This window comes from Phalacrocorax aristotelis, chromosome 2 (genome assembly GCF_949628215.1).
Source record: "Phalacrocorax aristotelis chromosome 2, bGulAri2.1, whole genome shotgun sequence".
Taxonomy (NCBI): Eukaryota; Metazoa; Chordata; class Aves; order Suliformes; family Phalacrocoracidae; genus Phalacrocorax; species Phalacrocorax aristotelis.
The window spans coordinates 39222758-39245786 of NC_134277.1; the positions used below are offsets into that span (position 1 = coordinate 39222758).

The 23029-nt window shown below is 38.6% G+C and overlaps 1 protein-coding gene across 4 annotated transcripts in view; it reads right to left on the reverse strand.

The window, feature by feature from the left end:
- Positions 1 to 23029, reverse strand: part of ANKRD28 (ankyrin repeat domain 28) — a 124510-nt gene that overhangs the window by 73916 nt on the left and 27565 nt on the right. For 3 of the 4 annotated variants that reach the window (XM_075083159.1, XM_075083161.1, XM_075083160.1), the window contains exon 2: positions 5637 to 5720. In XM_075083159.1, the coding sequence (XP_074939260.1) occupies positions 5637 to 5720 (84 nt within the window). Of the gene's footprint in view, positions 1 to 5636; positions 5721 to 6811; positions 8018 to 8372; positions 8478 to 23029 lie in introns of those variants that run through there. The other variant, XM_075083158.1, reaches the window with a different exon arrangement.

The following is a 23029-nucleotide window of genomic DNA, read 5'->3' on the forward strand; positions in this document are numbered from 1 at the left end:
GACTAACAGACCAATTTTCCTCCTCTTTCAGTCTATGCAAAGACCTGCAGAATAAAATAAATGAAAAAGTTTAACAGATAATCAAATAAGAGGTTGTATCTTACCCTCGAATGGCATCCGACAACATTCTCCTAGTATGCAAATAACACAAACAAGAAGTTATGCAAACCCACATTTGGCAGGACTGGGGAGGAAGCCTGCATCTCTACTGCAAGTGTCATCCACACAACCACCCTATTGCTCAAAATAACAATGTCAGGTACATACACTTAGGCCTCCTATTTGTACCTGGCACTTCGGTACTACTGGATCATACTCCTTGCCCACCCCAGGAACAAAGCTTGGGATTTATGGGTGACATTTCATTGTTATCTAATAGAGGTAAGCGGGTAGGGAGGGCAGACAAGATTGTTTAGTGATATGGTTTTGTTTTCTTTCATTTTCCTTTCTTCCCAACATAGTAGCACAGGTAAGGGGTTTTTGTTGTTGTTGTTACTTACTACACAAAAAAGCCATTAAATTAAGAGCTGTGCTAGATGGTCAATAGTCCATAGAAAGCATAAAGATAACCTTGATTGCTGCAGTCTTTGGTGCAGTATGTAGAATTTAATTTTCCCATCTTACAGTTTGTGTTGAAAGAAAAAACAAACCACAAAAAAAAACTCACCACAAAAAACCCACCCCACTAGCTAACACAGAAAACAGCTTTCAAATAAGTTTCATAGTTTTAATCTTGCAGTGCACAATGAGCAGTAAAATTCAGGTGTTTTGTGTTTTAAGTCACTTATCACATATGTCAATATCACTGTTTTAAATAGGAGCAGTGAGCCCTTTGAAACATTGGGAGAGATTTGTGTGGTTTTGGGATTCCTCCAGAAAGAGCACTTGTTTGGCTTCAGCGTGAGAAGAGCAAGGGGCACACTGATCCAGAGAGGATCAGATGTTTATTCCCTTGGCTAAGATCAAATGCAATCGGGTTATAAAAACTGAATACTAGGTTACCTGAATAATCACTTTTCATGGCAAGAAATATTACCCTAATAGGTCTAAGAGAAGGAAAAATCATTCTGATTTTGAATACTTATTTCAATGATCAGATCTTGAACCTTTAAATCAATTTTGACAGTGAATTGGTATTGCCTCCACAAAATTATACTCTTAATAAATAGCTGAGATGAAATATTCCCTTTTCATGATTCTTTAAACTGAACATACGTCACAAAAGTTCTGGTTTCAAACAGAAATGGCACAGTCTGCAACAGTAATAGGCCTCCAAATCTTTTAAAAAACCAAACAAATCCTGATTTATAAAAGGCAATGCTCAAAACAGTTAGCTAAAACTAACTGCTGAAAGTACATAAAATTCAAATCAGCCACACTAATTTAATCAGCAAGAGCAGGAAACGTTGAGGATCCCCATTAACTAATAGAGAGATATTAAATGTCTCAGTTATCACAGAAGATTTTCCTTACTGCCAAGTCTCAAAAGCTTGGGATGGTACCAAGAAATGACAATTTTTTAAACATAAATATATACACACATATACACACACAGAAAGCATAGCAAGAGCCATGCATACAACACAAACTGTATCAAGGCTTGGCATATGTGATGTGTGTGATTTAAGTCTGATTCATGAAACAAGCAGCTACAGTTTCTCCAGCTTTCTTGGGGAAGGGAATCATAGAATCATTAAGGTTGGAAAAAGACCTCTAGGATCATCAAATCCAAACATCAACCCAACAATACCATGCTTCCTAAACCATGCCCTTAAGTGCCACGTCTACATGTTTTTTAAATCCTCCAGGGATGGCGATTCCACCACTTCTCTGGGCAGCCTGGTCCAATGCCTGACCACTCTTTCAGTGAAGAAATTTTTCCTAATATGCAATCTAAACCTCCTCTCATGTAGCTTGAAGCCATTTCCTCTCGTTCCATCGCTAGTAACTTGGGAGAAGAGACCAACACCCACCTCACTACAACCTCCTTTCAGGCAGTTGAGAGCAATAAGGTCTCCCCTCAGACTCCTCCACACTAAACAACCCCAGCTCCCTCAGCCGCTCCTCATAAGACCAGCTCTCCAGACCCTTCATCAGCTTTGTTGCCCTTCTCTGGACACGCTCCAGCACCTCAATGTCTTTCTTGTAGTGAGGGGCCCAAAACTGAACAAAATATTCAAGGTGTGGCCTCACCAATACTGAGTACAGGGGGCATGATCACTTCCCTAACTCCTGCTGCCCACACTGTTCCTGATACAAGCCAGGATGCTGTTGGCCTTGGCCACCTGGGCACACTGCTGACTCATGTTCAGCCAACTGTCAACCAGCACCCCCAGGTCCTTTTCCTCCAGGCAGATCTCCAGCCACTCCTCCCCAAGCCTGTAGCGTTGCATGGGGTTGTTGTGACTGAAGTGCAGGACCTGTCCCTTGGCCTTGTTGAACCTCATACAATTGGCCTCGGCCCATCAATCCAGCCTGTCCGGATCCCTCTGTAGAGCCTTCCTACCCTCGAGCAGATCAACACTCCTGCCCAGCTTGGTGTTGTCTGCAAACTTACTGAGAGTGCACTCGATCCCCTCATCCAGATCATTATTAAAGATATTGAACAAGAGAAGCAACCCATTCCCCTCAGTTTTCTCCATTAATTGGAGCCTCAAGAGAGCTGACGTTCCAAATGTGCCTATAAAAAACCAACTTGCAGAGAAGGTAAGCCTTTTTGAACCACTGTTTAAGCAGCTAGGCATACACTCAATTTGCTTTCTTCACAAAAGATTGCAACTGTATAGTGGAATACAATACATACTTCCTAAATCTGGACTGAGCCTGTGACTCAAGAGGGCTGGTGTGGCATGAACAGAGAACAACCTTCTTCCTGAAGAAGCCCGCTTGCTATCAGTACATCATCTTAAGAGTTGCACACAGCAACTTATGTTATGGAAGGCCATCTATCTCAGAATCTTTCTAGATGTAACACTATGGTAGAAGACATCATATGTTTTAGGAATAATGCTCTAAATACAGCCCAACCTGAGTGCAATCTTTAGATATTACCATATTATTAACAGTTACCACAGCGTAGCTTTGGGAAGCCAAATACACCGACTCAACTCACTTAGATTTAAAAGAATATTAAGCCAATTGTGATTAATGTTAAAGGTAACATACTTTGAAAGTAAAAACGTAAATGAAGCTGGATGACACCAGAAGAAAAAAAAGAAGCTACCCACATTTCCTCACGACACTAACAATGTCCTACATGAATGTCACTGTCACAACGAAGACCTACAGCTCTACCTTCAGTTCTCGGCAAAATGAATTTGCAGAACCCTGCAGGTCTCCAGCTACAGAGTCCAACTCATGCTCAGGGGAAGGGAGAAAGGAAGGAATCTCAACTATTAGAATATAAACTGCAAAGTAATTAGTTGCTCTTGAGAGGGGGAAATGACTCTGCAGAGGCATTGAAGGGAATGACTCTGGAATTCAAACAACTGTACTGAAGCACTTGGATAGAGAAGTGGAAAAAAATCCAGCATATACACTGGTCTAATACAATCCACAACAGACAAAACAGTTCTTCATGATCCTTCTCTTTATTAGGAAACATACATAACCACTTCATTTTCTTCACTTTTTCCCTCCTTCTGCCCACACCAATTTATAACGCATACCTAAGGGGAAAACTTAGGTTCTATACTATGTAGGGATATACTATCTCCAGCCAAGAACATACAACAAATGAAAAACCCGAAGAAAAATAACAAGACACAGAGAGACAAGGAAAAATCCACAAGGCAGCTTACTTAATTTCTACCAAACAATAAGAGAATTTATATGCTTCTTTAGTCCCAACAAACAGTGTTTTAAGGGATATATGTGGATGTAATATTAAATACTGTGGTAGGACTGGGAGTGCCATGGTAGGAAGGAACAGTCACGTGTGATAAGTATCTGCCTATGCTGAAGAAGGTGATTGTGAAAAAATACTGTATTTGTTCTGGATGGATTCTAAAGATACCTTGGGTGTCACTAGTTTAAGATGCACACACGTTCTGTTACAGGGAAAAAAAGAAATAACAAAAAACCCACACAAAAAAAAGATATAAAATGTAAAAACCTCTGCATCTTGAATATTCTACCTATAATATTTTTCTTCACTCTAACTACCTGGCAGCCTGAAGTAACCCCCTTCAAAGACAAAAAAATTACATGCTTCCCTATTTAAGCACAACTGACTGCGTATTCATGGACAACTGTTTGACAAAACTTGAGATCCACTACTACGTACATACTAAAATCTAGCAGAGGCTTTTGTAATCGATAATCAAAAAAGCAGAAAGATACTAACCTAACTTGGTTTACAAGCACTATAGCTATGAATGCTAAACCTGACTTGCACATGGAGGAATATAGATGTAACAATACAGACTAATCACCTTTTAAAAATAAAAATGGCAATGTGACCAGAGACTGGAACAACACACAGCTAACGCTCTCATACGTAAGCAGACAATTAAGTCTTTTGATTTTACATAATCCATCACACAATCTTGCTTAAGAACATGCAGAACTACTGAAAAAGAGGAAAAAAGTCCAATCTGATCAAACAAAACTTTAGATTTGACAGCAAGCTTACTTATACAAGGTCATACTCAAGCTCTTCAAGATAATGTGAGGACTCCCTTATACTTCAGCTAGCATTGGTCAGGCAAATTCTGCAGAATGCTTTTAAATGTCAAAATACACATACCAAACCAAGTATTTGCTTTTGGTTTACATATCTCAGTAAGAAAGTGTAAACAATTATCATAGTCTTACACTGGCCACTATGTAGCATCTGTATGTTAGCCTATGCTTTTTAGCATCACTTTTGTTCTGATGCATTTGAGGAGAAACAGCTACATACATTCCCATAGTGTTAGGCCCTAAATGGTTTATGCCAGTCTGCTTTAATAATCAAACCAATTTCTAATCAATGTAAGGAGTTTATGCTATATTATCTTGCATAGTGTCAAACGTGTATTAGAATTTTAATAGAAAGTAAATACCGTAACTGCATGCTGTTCAAATCTTGAATTTCACCCAATGGAACACACACAATTTGATTTCTGTACAATTTTTAAATCTGCAGTGTCTGGGTTTGCAGCACCACAAATAGGATATATAAACACAATTTCTCCTTTTTACTTCAAAAAGGGAAGCTTAATGATTATATTAATAAAATTCACTACTAAACCTACCTACTGAAGCTCCAGACTATTTTCTTATAATTGCCTAATGCATACTGTATGCTATATTTAATTTACAAAGAATCAAAGTCTAAATAGCATCACACTGAAACAGTCTAACTTTCTAAAAAGTGTGATGCCACTGTATAAACAAACTTTCCAGCTACTCAAGCCCTGCAGAACTAACATTTAAAAGGAATATAGCATTAGGTCTTTACTATCGACACAGATCTACAAAACTACACTCCTTCCCAGTGTTAAGGGTACAGATAGGCAAAGTAAACCCTATCACATAAAAGCAATAAAATTTACAGCTCATGAATTAGTAAAGTTTTAAAGTGATTAGTACAGCATAAAGCTATATCAAAACAGAATTAAAATGTATTCAAGGCTAATGATGTTTATTTTTACCTGAAAGTTAACATCTTCTTTCTTAAATATCAGTGCTCGAACTTCATCAGGATCTCCATTAAATATAGCTTGAACCAATGGTGGCTGAAATGAAGAAAAAACACATCTTAGAATATAACCCAATTTTAGTTTCTAATGATAACATGTGGCTTTTTGATACATAACACAAACACAAGATGATGACAAAATAAAACATCCCAGGCAGTGAAGTAAAGAAACCAGCAACAGTATTTGGAATTGAAGAAATGCCAAGTTTTAAAAACCTCAAACATACAAACAGACTCTAAGTCAATGAAATATTTAAAAAAGAAAAAAAAAGAAAAAAAAAGAGGGGGGCCCAGAAGACTAGCTTATAACATCTGAAAAGAGAACTCCTCATAATAAAATTAGGGCTGTTGTACTGAATTTGCAGGACATAATATAAGCAGACAAACCCCTTTTACGTTAGCAAGTGGCTAAAGTTACTAGAAGTTTTTCACCTGTTTAGACAGAGCAGGAAAGGAAAGTGCATCAGATAAATATGGTAACAAATTCACACTCACACACATCTATTACTAAATATAGCAGGATTTCTTAGTAAGTAAGAAAGATATGCTAGCAAGATTTAAGTCAGTCTTGACAAAATAAAATAATTTAAAGCAATAAAAGCAGAGTCCCCGGTGCTGATCACTTCCAGAAAGTAGTAACTTGAACCTACCAGTTACATCAAGATTATGACTTATGCTATTTTTCATTTTAACTTAGAATTGCTCTTCTTTTATGTACACTATATACTCTATCAGTTCTCAAAATACGCACAGCATATTATTGCAATACAATGATTACATCAGTTTCTAAAGTGGTACTGCGTAAGTGTACCATTGAGGAATGAGGAGCCGAGAAAAGTCATTTACTTCAAATACAGTTTACCAAGCCCTCTAAAAATCCTCTGCTATTATACAAGCATTGAGATCTGTAACTGCTGCACCATAAAGTTACATGAAAAGGAACGAGCCCTTGCAAATATTAATTCTACAACTAAGTTTCAGCTTTCTTCCCCTCTTTAGCATAAGCAGTTTTTACCACCTTGCCTTGTTTCAACATCATGCATATTCATGTTAATTTTAGGAAAATAACTATTGGTAACTGCAACAGTATTATAAGCAGGAAATATGCCAACAAACAACATCCCTTACCAGCACGTTTCCAGACAGCGATGGACGTAAAGATACATTTTCCTGAGGTAATTTGGAAATAAATGTGGGAGAATCATCTTCTACCTCCTCCAAAACAACAATACAGACTCGACTCATTCGATCCGTTTGAGGAAGCAAAAGCAAACAAAAAAATGCCAGCAACAGTATTTTTGGAACCAGACCGCAGGTATCACAAGGGGGACCATAGAGGAAATACTTTCACCTGCTTCACATGCCCTCACAAACTTGTGAGTGCTACCGCTGGTGTATTAGCATTTAAAAAAGGACATTCCAACCCCCCCTTACACTTCATTTTTCAGATTTAAACACCCTGAGATGTTCAAGACAATGCTGAAAAAAAAGTTCTGTTTAAAATAAAATTTCCTTAGGCATCAAAACCACAATAATGAAACTGTGGAACAGCTGATAAAAATATCCCGAGTCCAATTCCATTCGAACAGCGCTCACTGTCACACACAGCTGTCCTTTCACAAGCAAATTTGTCTCTGTTAATGTCACAACTTCCACAGCGTCCTTCTACCCCCACAGTGAAATCATTGTTGCAGAAGACACCACACCGTCCTATCGAGGACGGAACAAGGAACAATTGCCCTGAGAGACACAGCCGCAGTTATACCCACTCCGGCAAGGTCAGTTTTAAATCAACCGTCGCAGGCCTACTGGTGACTGAAAATAAACGCACGTTCTGATCATCCTGTCATTCTACTGCTTCCCTTTTCAATGTCAAAAACAGTCCAGCCAGAAAAATGCATCTTGTTTCCAGCAGTTATTCAAGACCTGCTCAGAGGAAAATAATTCTTTCCCATGCAAGGAAGATATCTGCAACGTACAGCACGGCTGCAGTACATTTACATGCGATGAGTCAGACCACGGGGGACAATGAACTCCTTGAATAATACTGCCGGTTGAATCCAGCCTCCCCAAATGCCAGCAGCGCAGACGGCGTTACTCCGTCAGGGACACAAGCAATGCGGAGCGTTCATTTTTCCTTCATGGGGCAGTAGCTGTGATTTCTCCATCAGGGAACGCGTTAGGCAGAAATACTGTTGAGGAAGAACGCTTCAGCAAAACAAGCTAGCTACTGCACACACAAGCTCAAATTACTGCCTTAGACGACTTCTGCAAAAGCAGTTCATCACTCAAGTGTTTCTTTGATCACCATGTGAATGCAGTTCCCATGATAGCCTTCATTCAGATTGAGGGGGAGAGGAAAAAAAAGGAAAAAAAAAAAAATCAGACTCTGTACATCTTCTCTGAGCCAACTTCTTTATCCGAACATCTGTCACTGTGCCAACCTGATTCTCCTCTTTAGTCAGAGCTTCTGCATATCAGTTTTTTTTACAAATTAAAGTATACAGTCAGCAGATAGCCTTGCAAAGCTTAAAAAAAAGCCTAGCTGCCCGAGCCGATCATTAAAAGCCCGTAGGAGCAGAGCACAAACCACCACCACGGCAGCATTCCCACTGAGCAGCAGCCTGGTGAGCAGTGACTGCAGCCTGGCAGGATGAAATGCCTAGTAATGCTCACATGTCACACTTACCAGAGAACCCAGCCACTGCTCCCAATGCAACTTCCTCTGGCACAAAAAAAAGCGCCTTTTTTTGGGCGGGAGGCAGTCTTTGCAGTTACATCTGTGCCAGTTCTGTGACTAACGCAGCTGAAAACGTAAAAATCCTATAACTGAAGAAAGAGTAACTGTTTAATATTTTCCACTAAAAGCCGCAAAGAAATCTGGTATACTGGCTCTGCTGACTAACAACAATTTAGGCAGTAAACAAAATTCCAGCATTTTAACTGCTTTCATATGGTCAGAGCAGCAAAACAGTCTTCATTTAACTCATTGAACACAAGAAATTCCCCACATAAATACTCTGAAAATTAAGTGAGAGTAAAATCTCTCATAATCAGCTGAGTATCATGAAGCCAGCTATTAATGACCAAACCCATGGCGTTTTTGCAGCTAGTCTAGACAAACGTACCCTCGGCTTAAAAAAACCCAAATACATCACACATAATGTAAATATAATATTAATATTATAACAACATTATTACTAAAATATAATACAAAGCCCTACAACTTGCTGAACAAATTTTTCAGCTTGAATCTGCCTAAATGGTGCTCGTCTGTGGGTGTATTATGTAAATGGCTTCTGTCAAAGTTGCTGGATAAGCATCAGTGTTACAGAACAGAGGGAGGGTTTTTGCTCCTGCTGTGCAGCATGAAGGCACTTCTAGTGTCCTCCAGTGCCTGGTAAGATCAGAATTTGTCAATGGTGAACAAGTTTCTAGCTCTTCGATACAGCATCCGCACTCAAGTTTCACACGTGAATCCAGGCAGAAAAACAGACAGGTTTAAGTGGTATGTTAAATGGTTTGGATATTAACAGACGAATTCCCACCTTTAGGGGCCACAGGCAGGAAAAGCTCACATTACCACTCTTTTGAAATAACGTCTACTGTACCACTGCAACATAATAAACTGCTGAACTCACTCCTGCTGACACTTCATGCAGGTGAAGGTTTCTGCAAGGTCGGAAGAGTACCTTAGCCTAGGGCTGCCCAAGCTCAGGACTGCTGGCTTGGCAGAACACAGCACCACTTTCTGATTCACCATGAAAGTTCAGATACGATTCAGATTTCCCAAGTTCTCATTTACAGCATATGACTAGCAAACATCTTTATAAATATATTCTGTTCATCACACAGAGTCCAGGAATCTCATGCTTTTGGTCTTAATTATGAAAAAGCAATGCTTTGTACACTACACTGCTTTGTTCTAGCATTTCAACCATTTATGAAAAAGAAACAACACAGATTCACATGAATACATACGACAGCTCATGCTCCTCCTGTCCAAGGCAAAAACAGTTCAAATAAGAACATGGACATTCTCAAGGCTCATCTACTGCAACACCCTACTGCATCCTAATGAACACAGCAACTGCAACCTAGAAAATATTTTGCTTTTTATTTGTGAAAAATATGCTAAAGAATAGACACTGTAGTTCACTTGCCTAAGTAAACAGTTGTTTGAAAAAAAATTTTTAAAACCCCAAATTTTAAGTCTACAAGCAAAGTACATTGACAAAATGCATACCTGGGTTTCATACTACACACACTTGTTAGATAATGGTATTCTAGCTAAGTCCGTATGTTCAGTGCAAATTATCACTTTTCAAGACCCAGTAAGTTTATATAGTAAGCAGATGTTAAGAGTCCCATAAGGTTTCTTTGAAACTACCAATTGAACATGTTGCTAGACAGAGATAATGCCCAGTTTAGTTCAAATTATCTGAGAGTGGTCCATTTTTGACCTTTGCAATTAGTGCTCCAAAGCAGATTTTAAAAATTCAGCTAGAAATACAAGTTACTGTAAAAAAGTACAGGACTTCACACTAAATTAGCTGCAAAAATTCAGAAGAATTAAGAATATTTTAATCTACTCTGATAATTATTCTAGAAATCTTATATGTAATTAAAATAAAATAGAAACTATTTCCAAAAGCAAGTTAACATACTACATCTTGCATAACATATTTTTGAAGGGTGACATTACTACCGTCACAGAGTTAGAAGTCAATACGTCACAGTTTGCATTAAAATGAGAACCAACATAACTGAGCCGATACTATATTGATCTCAATAGCAATCTAAACATTGTAAGCAAGCAGACAAAGAAAAAACCCATACTCACACTAGGAATGTGTGTGTGTAATTACTTCCATAACCAAAGGACAACCCAGATCTAGAAACATTTAACTTTTGCTTACCATGAGCTAGCACTTGGAGGTTACTTAAAGGAACAATCTTCCCCCCTCCTACCCCTTGCAACTGAAAGTAATGCCTTCAACTCAATGGAAACACCATCTCTAATCAGCTCTTCTTTCAACTTCGAATATCATCCAAGGTATCCTCTGGTTTGCAAAATACAAGTTTCTAATGCTACATAACAGCTATTCTGAAAGTCAGAAGCTGAAGTTCACAATTCTACTGAACGAAACCAGACTAAGGTTTCAGTTTTTCAGCAGATTGTCTAGACTAATATCTTTCAGTGATAAGGAAGTTATAATCTTTAGGAATCATATAGGATCTTTCCAAAGATCTGAAGAAAGAATATTCCATCTCTAAAAAAAATTTTCAGGTTATTTTAATAAAACTTAAAATAAATTAAGATAGCAGGTCACCATCAGCATCCATCTTCCCCAAAGCCCTCAAAAGTTTCCAGATGAAGTGTAACGTATTTCCTATAGGAATGTTTATTAAACAAGTAGTATGAAAGAAGAATCGAAAATGGCCTAACAAAGAAAAAAAGAATGCCATGTCTACTGGGGCCCAAGGGGTGAACCATCGATAGCCTCCACAGTATCTAACTGCTAACAAAATAAGATTTCTTATTTCTCCATTGCACTCCTTAATTTTTAAGTGGACAATAGTGAGGATATGCATTTTTGCAAAAAAAAGCTTTTGTGTTGATATGATAGCTTTTTGCAAATTAAAAAAAGCATTGTCATTTTCAAGCAACACTTGTTTAAGTCAGTTAAGTTCCAAGAGTGTTTCATAGGTACATGTAAAAAGAATATATTGCAAGAACGCAGCCTGCAGGTTAAAACACGGATGACAGCAGCCATGTCTGTACCAGACAGAAAAAACAGGAACTCTGAAGCAGCTAAAAATAGTAACCTTTTCTATAGATCATCCCTTTCCACTAGGAATTGATGAGCAGAGGACTGTAGCAGCACTGCTGATGACAGTGAAAACCTCACTGAAGCATATTCAATGTCAACAAACCTACCCAGATAAAGATTTCTGTCTTGCCAATCAGCATTTCCCAACGCTTTTCTAGGCCGAGATTAATGCAACTGGTTTCATTTAATATTTTGTCTCATTAAGCATACAGGAAAGGAAGGAAATTGTTCTGTCAGGTTCCAGTAAAAAATGAAAAACAAAAAAACCCAAAACAAAAACCAAGCCACCAACCAAAAAATCCCCAAACTGTAAAGCCAAGTAAGACTTACACAGATTGTTTAAAATCAATTCATCAGCTCTGCAAAACCAAGTCCTGAACTACAGATTTCTTCAGAAGACAAAGACTGGGTATAATAGCTACAGCTTTAAGTGCATAGGCATGTCCCAGTATAAGCACGTTTTTATATAATTTATCTAGAATATTTAGTAAAATGTTGCCCACATACAGACAGCAATGAGTGTTCAGCATCACCATCTATATAAGCTACAATACTTCTAGAAGCTTTGTGAGTCACTCATCTGAACTCCTCTGCTGTTCCCTCCCCACTCCTGAGGGAACGAGGTGGAGTCAGGAAAGAAAATGGTCTAAGGCCACAAGAAATTACTACCTTTCTTACCAATTTTACTGTTTATTCCAGAGCACATGCACAGCTGGGATGCAGACAAAGGAGGCTAGTTTTAACCTCCAGACACCAGATTTCTGCTTCCAAGGAAAAGCAAAATAGACTTTCTTGTACCTCCCGCATACCGTAGGCAGTTCTCACTTCTCATGCAAGCATATAGTCTCAATTAATCGACAGAACTATCTTAATTCAAAAAAAATACACCACTACATAAAACTTTGCAACTAATAAAATCCAGTATCTCAGTCATCTCAGCAAAAATTGTGACACAAACATGACAAGAATAATCCAGCATTCATTCTAACCTCTATTGAAGCAGCATAAGAAAAATCAATAATGCAAAACGCATGTTTGTGATTGAGATGTAAACAATTTTCTGTTTAAGACTTCTTGCATATTTTATACACTTGAACAATACACTGGTAGAGAAACTGTTGGCTAAAGCATCTTACAGCCACCATAGTACAAGATAAGTCAATACCTTTAAAAGAAGATGTAGCCCTGATATCCAAAATATGTAGCCTAGCAAGCTGTCTACAGAACTGACATTCCCAAAAAAGAACCAGAAAAGCAGATACAAGAGTCCTATTTCTCTTCAAAGACAGTGGAAATATGTGGGAACAGCATCTTCCCTCATGACTTTCTAGCTAGGATGTCACACACGACACTTCTCTTTTTATTAAGGCCAGATTTAACTTTACTGGAAGGGTTTTTCTTTTTGTGCTCCTGTAGTGTGCACCCTATAATAAAAACCAATGATCTATTCTTAGATTAAAAAAAGACAGTACATAATAGAAGTCCTCTGGTCTGCCTAACTTCAGATTCTCAAGGTACTTCATAAAAAGTGTATGCGCTCTGGCTGGTGGCTCTTATTGATCCATCAGCTGCATATCTGTCTTTTGACCAAAACAGAAGGCACCTGTTACACCCAACAGCTTTCCAAAATAACCACCATGTAAGTCTGACAGTGGAATTGTCAGTCTTAGTAGGAGTCCTAACAACTCCTGTTTCAGGGAAGAGAGAGACCACAAAAAGATGCATCTATCCACATATTTTGTGACAGATAGTCAAGATAAGTCTGCATCATTGAAGACAGACAAATAGACGTAGACAAACTACTTTAGGTAATGCGGTGTGGGTTTTGGCCAGAAGACGGGTTAGTTTTAAAGCAACTTTTCCTTTTGGGACAAGGTAGGTGACAGAAGAAAACTTCTGTTGGAAAATAGCTCAAAATATCAGCTCAGTCAGAGAAGCAAGCAAAACACTTCAGCATTTGTTAAACCAACACAAACCCACAATTATTAGCTGTACGCTTAAGGTTTTTTTGCAAGTATGCCAGCTTTTTTAAAAAAATGTTTTCATAATACAAAAAGCAAGGCCCACAGATCCATTACAGGTATTTTCACCTGTTGGCAGAGCAAAGGCAGAAAAGCCACGATAGCAGGAATACTTCTGGCCTATTTAGCTCCTTCCAGCTCAGATCGTGTCCACAGCCAGTTTTGTTTTCTGGCACTGATAACGGCATCAATTACAATAATAACCAGAGTATCCTTCCAGAAATAACTACTGAAGGCAGCAATTTCAGCTGCGCACACCAGTTCTAAAAGCAGAGTTGAAGGAAACAAACAAAGCAAAAATCAAAGGCTCAGCCTTAGCAGCCCGTTTGCTCTTTCATGTATCAAGTGTCCTCTTCCAGCACTACCCAGCCAGTTGCTGGGAGGTGAGACTGGACAGGAACGCAACAATAGCAGAGTGAGGAAAAAAAAACAACCCAGAGACATTGGAAGACATTGACCCACTGTCACAGCTGGCATTGACAGCTCGATGCTTTGGGAAGCGATGCTATTACATCTTCCCAGGAAGAAACAGATAAAGCTAGCTTGGCTGGAGCAAATGAGTGACTGCAGATTTCCTAATCTTAGTCTTACATCATCTATCACATTGCCTTGAAAATGTTTATACCAATAGTATACACGCTCTTATAAATTAACCAAAACATGATCCTACTAAATTGTATTAGGGCAGCTGGTAAAACAACGAAGAGAATTCCCTTTGGGCATGTGGGCGGACACATATACCAAAAAGAATTAGTATATCTCCTTTGATCTACTTTTCTGCTTATCTATAATCACGCTCTGAAGATGAGCATAGGAAGTGCTGATTTTACGTATTTCCCCTTTGAAATTTTCTTCCTGCAATACTGCTTCTGCAGAGAAAACAATCAAGTTCATCATTTATTACAAAAAAGCCTAACCACATCACAAAAGGTCAGCATAACATTGTCTTATTTTCGCCTTACAGTAGGCTTGCTTCTCCCTCCTTAGTAGGTGTTCTGGGGCTTGCAAATACCGTGCACTGTCTGGGCTTCAAGGACAAATGCTATAATGCACAAGATCACCACAGGCCTCTCAGAGGCTGCATCCTTGAATATCAGTAGATCTCCTTGGGGTTCTCTCAAGTATGGTATAGCAGGCGTAACAGCTTCTTCTTGCTCTGATACCAATTCCCTATGCATGTATCCCAAAGAAAAGCAATTCTCACCTACCAGCAGCTTAATAAAAAAAAACAATAACAACAAAAAACACCAAACAAACACCCAAAAAACCCCTGGGTGTGATCTTTCATTGTTACGTGGGAGAGGAACGAGTCCCAACTTCCCTGGATTTGGACACTTTTTTAGTTTGTTTTTTAATCCTACATTTTCTCTCCAGCAGATGAGTAGGAACTCATAACATTTGGTCTGTAGAGCCAGTCACCTTCCCCACTGAGACTCGTTTAGCTGTATGAGCTACAAGACAACAACCTTTACCGTGGCTTCGCTTTTTTCTTATCTTTGGTTCTTTTGCTGAAGGCTGGAAACCCTCTTAAAGGAACAGCAGCACAATGCAATGCACCCAGATTCAGCACTGGACAGGGCTGGTGTTGAGACTGAAAATTAGGAAATCCTAGCTGGAGCAAAGAAACCTGGAATAAAAGTTTATCATTTTCTCATTAAAACTCTGCTGGATTGCCATACTGCTGAGCTTATGAAGAAGCAAATTTAGTCAAGTAGATTTCTAGAAATGAAAGTTGCTCTGCTGCCTATGAGCAACCAATCTGATTCTATCACTAGCTCTGCTCTAAATGATAACATGTAAAAGCTGTCATTGCAGCATGTTTGATGAGCTTGGGATGACAGACAAAACAATTACTCTTCTCCAAATCACATCAAGGTTATTCCTCCCAATACCATTCTTTAATTTAATGCAGATGTGCCATTCTTCTCCTTTTCTCTGCCCCCTATAAAACTCACTAGCTACTTAATTTTTCCAGCACCACTCCAGGGTAACTGGAATAGGTATCATGTTTGAGTTGTGCTCCAAGTTACATAGAAATAACAGAGATCTGAATTTGACTAAGAGCAGATGAAACTATGGAAGAGATTTGAGTTCATAAAAGATGTTTTCATTTTAGCAGAGAAGAACAGTAGCAGGTAGCCATATAAAAATATCATGCAAATTCTACTGTTCTACAAGACCTCCTACAAACTTGAAAAGTGATTCTCATGCCTGAATTGTTATCCTGTACCACTTACAGAATTTAGGTAGAAGAGTCAAGTCAGTTATGCCAGTCAGTAGAAGGCTTTCTCAGTTTTATGTCACCAACCACATGAATCCTCATGGGTAAGTTGCCATGGTTACAAAATGTTTGCTTGCACAGGTTTGTCAAATTCCCGTGGAATTCCCATACAGCCAAAACCAGCGGTGGTTGGGAGTGCTCCACCAACATTTAAGAACTTGAGTCAGAAATGCGTACCATTTCCGCTTAGACTATTATCTGGGAAACACTAAAAAATGATTCATATCATTTTAAGCCATGGAAGGGAGGAAACAAACATCACATTCAACTATTTAAAACCTTCAGTGATGACTCACATCAGCTTAGGACATTTCTAGAATCGGCTGCTGTTCTCAAGTAACAAATTGCTGTAGACTATTGAAGAAAACAAGCTGTTGACTATTCAAGAAAACAAACAAGACCAATCTGCTTTCAACAGAACCATTCAGCTATGAAAGAAAGAATAAAAGGGGAAGGGTTGGTGTCGTCGTCCATGTCCGTCCCTCCTCCATCTCCATCCCCCATCCGCCCCCCCAAAAAAAGCCCAAAACACAGAACCCATGCAGCTCAGTGAATCATACTTCTGTAGGCCAGGGTCAGAAAGCCCACTGACTCTCAACTGATAATTGTGCTTATTTAAGTTTTATTTTAGCTGTAATTTGCAAAAATCAGCTTGGAAATTTTGCTACAGGGAGTCCGTTACCTGTCTTGTTTCAGTGTATTAGTGGGGTTTTATCTTAGCCTATGTTCTGATTGGACTCACATGGTTGCATGATTTCAGCAGCCAGTAATAACAAAACGTTAATCCAGTCACAGGGGCAAGAAGATATAAGCAATTAAGAGTGAGGAATAATGAACAGCCTGTGAAAAGCTAAGAATAGAGCACAGCAATGCATCCAAAGTGTTATATAGCAACTGAATGGCCTCGGCCTCCAGTGATTAAATCACCATGAGGGGAAATAACAAGGGTTGGACTGAGGAAGGAAAAAAAAAACTAAGTAGGAGCAACTTTATAATATAGACTGCTTTTCCTCTCCCAGAAGGGCACCAGGAAGAGGACACTTTGCATGGAAGCAATTCCTATCTAACATTTCCCAAGTCTGGCAAATTAAGTTAGCTTTGAATGTCTGTCTGCTATTCACTCGTAAGCATAACATTCTGATAAATAAAAGAACTAAGCAGCATTATCAAGAGGAAACACTATGTTTAGAATGACAAAGAAATAGCAGCAAATATTTTGTCAGAAGACCACACAATTTCTACCATTCAAAACATAGCCCTGATTTTATCAATGAGAAAAGGGCAAAAAAAATCTACTTCAAAACACCTATTCTCTGTTTTTGATATTACTAAAACTCTCCCAGTAGAAAGTTTTGGAAGTCGGTAATACTGGGGGGAGGAAGAGGCTGAAATACTACATAGCTCCAAAACACTCAACCTTAAGAAAGAAAAAAGAAAAATTGTTGCCTTTGAAAATTTCTGTTCAGATTTTCCTACTCATTAGTCATGTGATGGTACAATCTGCCTACAGCCCAGGCTCCCCCTCCCTGTCCCACCCAGGGAAGAGTGTTCTTGCAGGGCAGCGGAGGGGGGGTAGTTTGGTGGTTTTTTTCCAGGGTGGGGTTTGGGAAGGTCCTGAATACATTGGTTATTTTTCTTTAAAAGATTTTAAAGATTTTTGAGATCACATTCCCCCTTGCAGAAGAGTCATGAGACTTGAAACAAAATGATAAATATTTAACTAGTATAATACTAAAACTGCATATAACTTTCCTACCAGTGCAATGCTTTTAATACAGTTTTGGGTAGATATGAATAGGCTGCAACCACAGAAGCCACAGTTCAGCTGGCTTGCTCACATGTGGGATTTTGTTTCCATACACACCAGGGAGTCAAAATGCTACATGCAAGTGAGCAAATTGAATTCTAGTTGCTATGGATACCACCACATTTATGTATTTTCTCTCTCCCCAGTATGTAAACATTCAGCATCACTGTTTATTAATTATTCTGATTCTCTTTAAAATATGTGAGGAAGCTATTGACCCACAATATCAGGACTTGCTGTTTGGGGGAAGCTAAACCTCCTAGAATTTTTTTTGGAAACCCTTACACCTCCTTGTGTGCAAAAGCGAGCTCCTTTCTGGCAACTGGAAACACTCTGGAAAACTCAGCTGGATAAAATCCACATATTCACACATATGTACGCACACTACTATGGCATGAGAGAGCGCATCTGAATCTTCTACAGCTGCCAAAATGGATGGCTTTTCCCAAAACTGAGCAAGGAGAAATGTAGCAACAGCCGAGAATGTTACCCAGCTGCTTCAAACCTTGTAACAAGTCCTCCCCTCGATGCCCACCAGGGAAGTAGCTCCCAGGAGGGCTCTTACACATCTCTTCAGGATAGGAGCATCTAAGCAATATTTATTCTTAGAAGTTACTTTTGCTATCAATTTTTCATTTCTGTTATTTAGAAGATTAAAAACTGCTTTCCTTAAAAAGTTGAGCAGTCCATTACTGAACTGAATTTCACAAGATATAACAAAGTATTAATTTAGAACACTAATTAAAGTTTTTACCAGCCTAGAAATTTTTTGTTTGCTTGTGTGGGGTTTTGGGTGTTGGGTTGGGTTTTTTGTTTTGTTTTGTTTGTTTGTTTTTAAGTGACACCTGAGGAAATGGATGAGTCTGACTGTAACTGCTGGCCACCAGAGACATTTCACTCCTCCCTTCCCCACATGATCCTTGCACATTCACATCCTCTTCCTGAGCCAGCACAGGCACTTGTGTGATCCAATTCCTCCCCCCCTTTTTTAATTTTGTTGGTGAATTATTAGAGCCAGCTCATCACTGTCTGACAGCTGACCCAGAAGAAGTGGGAGCATTCAACCTGCTCACTGTGACAGAAAGTGATTCAATTGCTTTGCAAAATTGCACCCATAAGCTGAGCTCCCTTCATCAACAACATATCAGAACTACTTGATACCTTCCATTTTCCTTAAAATATCTCAAAATAGCCTTCTTGACACCTGAACTTTTCTAAACTTGGACACTATTACAAGCAAGTGTACCGCTCACTAAATTCCTTCCAATTACACAAAAACTCACTTACGTGAAGAACTCAAGTTTTTCCTCCCATGAGTCAGTCTGTAAGTCACTCCTAGTAAGTTTCTTTAAAAAAAATAAAAGCATTTCACAACTTAGAAGTTTCACAGATTATGTTATTCAAACTGTCTCTACAGTACTACCAGCATTTATAAAGCACGTGGCAATAAAACAGGCTACATGATTTTAAGTTCCAGTTTTCAGAAGTGCACACAAAATCAATTATGCATGCAGAATCCATGTGTGAACAATTTGTGTATTACCATACGAACACAAGAAGGTAGTTACAACTTTACACAATAATGCATACATGATTTAAAAGTTAAACTTGTGGTTTGTTTAAATCAGGATTATTTTGGGGTTCATTTCTTCCAAAATCTTCCTAACACTGGCTTCAATCAGCCATTTATTCAATTAAGATGATACCTAAAGGAGAACTTGCAAAGTAAATTTTGGCATTCCTAAAAGCCAACAAAATGCTTTATAAAGGAGTACTTTAATATAGAATCAGAAAGATGGTATCTAAGCATAATACATAATACATGTGAGCGGTACATTATTTATTTAGAACATTACAAAAACTAACTTCTGTGTAACATTGCCTCTGAAAATCCATAGGCTTAGGTATCTTAGAATCTACAAATAACCAAATCCCATTCCACAGGTGTGAAAAAGGAAAGTATCCACTCAAGTTTTTGCAGAAATGGGGCCACAGAACATCTAGTATCCAATTGTTTTCTACTACTTTTTGGCAAAGCAACTTTTATAAAAGCATTGTGACAAACAAAAAACAGGTTTCTATTAAAGATACTGAATATTATGAATATGTTAGGAACACTTTAACATTTCGTAACAAAACATCAAGGATATGGTTTAGAATATTCTTATTTGTGTTATATACCAAGCTGTGCAAAGTCTTCCCCAGAATACTAATTCAACCAGCCTACTCGAAATGTATGACAGAGAACACCACTGAACTGAAATTGTTTTATAAACTAAACCAAAATCTAGAAGCCCATCAATAAACTTATACATCATGTTTAAAAAACACCACACTTATGAAAATGAAACCTTCAAGTCATGCAGGTATAAAATTTTGGAGTCTTGACGCAGCTGTTCTTGCCTTCTCTCCTGCAAATTATTTCAGGCCCTAGAAAATAAAGGCAATTATTTTTGCAGAAGGAAGTGTTGAGCTCCCAGGTTTCTTCCTGGATGTACACTGACACCTTGTGGACATTAAAAAAAATTTTAAGGTCTACTCTTAGTTCTGCTGTTTTTAAAACTCCATTCCCCCCCCCCCCTTTTTTTTTAAAAAAAAAAACCACGTTGACCTCTTTAGAAATGTACAGGATGTTATTTGGTCTATTGCTATTTTTACCTGAATAAAAAACTACCTAGCATTCATTTTGGATCAACAGTGGGGGTGTCCCCCCAAACACGCAACCATGGAACACAGAAAGACAAGGCACCTCCTTCCAGCTTCAGCTCCTCCAAACTGCAGAGAAGCAACCACAGAGTCTGTAACTCCTTGCAGAACAGAGAGACAAGGAAGTAGGACAAATGTCGTATGAAGAATGAGACTGGAAGTGGTCTTCCCCACATGACAGAAACTAGCTCTGAACAGTTTTCTGGGGCCACACAAAAGGCCTTTACTCTTTGAAGTGCATGAAAGCCTTCATAGTTACACACCATTATCTAAGAATATTAACAAAATTCACCATTTCCTGTTCAATTTATGTCAGGAGCAGCAATAAGCTTTATTTAGCACCATAGAATTTAGCACATTTAGTACCACAGAAAACAAAGGTAAAAGATGAGGTTCCTTCCAGATTCTCATTCTGGAGTAGAAGTGTTTTACCTTTCACTTTTCTCACAGGCTAACAAGGACCAAAAAAAAAAAAACCCCACCCAGAAAACCCAACCAACGTTGCCACTTTTCTTCATTGAGGCAGGACAACACCACCAAAGAAACCCCAAAACCCACACACACCAACAAAACTCTGTAGCAATCTATGTAAATAGTCGAGTCACACATGATACATCTCAAGACTAAAACTGACAAACTACTTGCTAAACAAAATGACAAAGTCCTGAGCAGTAAAAAAATAGAGTAATATAAATGTAATAGGTGTATAATGCTTATTTGCTAGTATTACCAGACTCTTCTAAAATACTGTAGAGCTAATTTAAAGATATTCATGAAATATTAATATGCAGGGAAAAATAGACCTATTCTTTTGAAATATTTATCTTTACCTAAATATGCAATACAGAGCCACTTAAAGGATATTATTAATTCTTAAAAATTAAAAGAAGCTCCATTATGTCATTTTTTAGAGGTGCTAATTCAAATTTCTTGATCTGGTAAAAAACGACACTTGAATTTTGTTTTCCAAAGTATTTATAGCATTCCTGAATGCAATATTTAAATATTTTGGCAAAATTTGCGAGGGTTTGTGGTTTTTAAAATAAAACTATTAAAAAGAAATGTTAAAAAAAAAAGAAGCCTTTACCTCATCTCTTTCCCATGCCTAAGGGGAGAAGAAAGATTCTCAAGTATTTACTCTTTACTTAATACAAGCTTTGCTTTACATTTCTTTTGAAGTGGAATTCCTGTAGCATTTAAACCAAATCAAGGACAAAAAGATTCACTTTCCATCCCAGAGAAGCATCCCATCAACTCCTTGTCCCATGGGGCTCCTAGCTTTAACAGAGATGGAACAAGCAAACTCTCAGTCAGCATATTTTCCCAAGACATTCCCTCCCACCCCACCCAAAAAGCAGCAGCTGGTAAATTCCATTCACTATGGAAGAGTACGTTTTTCAGTAATTGCTATCCCCATCTGGTCAACAACAGGGAAATATCGCACCTATTCTCATTTAGAAAAAATTAAAATTAGGTCATCTTGAAGCATGCACTTGAGAAAGAATCCGATGTAACACACTTGAAACTAAAGCTTATTTTGTTCCATATATATTAAAAGATGCTAGCAACATCTGCAGAAATGGTAAACTGCACTAACTGCCACAAGCATCCAGCTTTGTAACTCAGCCAAACTTCAGACTCAGGTTTTCTGCATCAGGTTCCAGAACCAGTTAAGGACCACAGAACCCTTTTTAGCTTAAAAAAAAAAAAATAAATAAAAAGAAGAAGAAGAAAAGGAAAAAGCTGAAAAACCTATACCACAGCACCAGTGTAAATCCTGATGTTTAATCATTAGGTTCCGTGGCCCAACTTCCAACTTATATCCAAAATTAGCAACTTTTTGGGGCAGGCAGATGCAAATACACTCCTTGTTGGCAGCAAAGTCATAACAAAGAATTCCTTATAGAGGATGATTTTGAAAATATCAGCCACAGGCCATAATAAATAGGTATACAAACTGAACAGTTTGAGGAAGTGGTTCTAATAAAGATCTGAAAGAGCTGTGTGCCATTTCTCTCCTGATGCTGAGCATGAGTTCAGCTATCTATTCAGATGAAATCCTGAATATAGTTTACCTTGAAACCCCAAAACAGACATAAATATCCTAACCATATGACAATTACCAGAAACTAAACACCTCTGTGCAAATCATAGCAGCTACAGAAACATTCAGACAGAAAAGGAGTATATCTAAAGCCCCTATTAGTCTCGATAGGAAAGCCTGTCTTGCAAAAAACGTCTTCAGTCAAATAGTGCAAGCTTTTGCAATTTTGCTGCAAATGCTGCAAGTATACGGTTGACAGCTGGCTGAACATGAGCCAGCAGTGTGCCCAGGTGGCCAAGAAGGCCAACAGCATCCTGGCTTGTATCAGGAACAGTGTGGCCAGCAGGAGCAGGGAAGTGATCGTGCCCCTGTACTCAGCATTGGTGAGGCCGCACCTTGAGTACTGTGTTCAGTTTTGGGCCCCTCACTACAAGAAAGACATCGAGGTGCTGGAGCATGTGCAGAGAAGGGCAATGAAGTTGGTGAAGGGTCTAGAGAACAAGTCTTATGAGGAGCGGCTGAGGGAGCTGGGGTTGTTTAGTGTGGAGAAGAAGAGGCTGAGGGGAGACCTTATTGCTCTCTACAACTACCTGAAAGGAGGTTGTAGCCAGGTGGGGGTCGGTCTCTTCTCCCTAGTAACAAGTGATAGGATG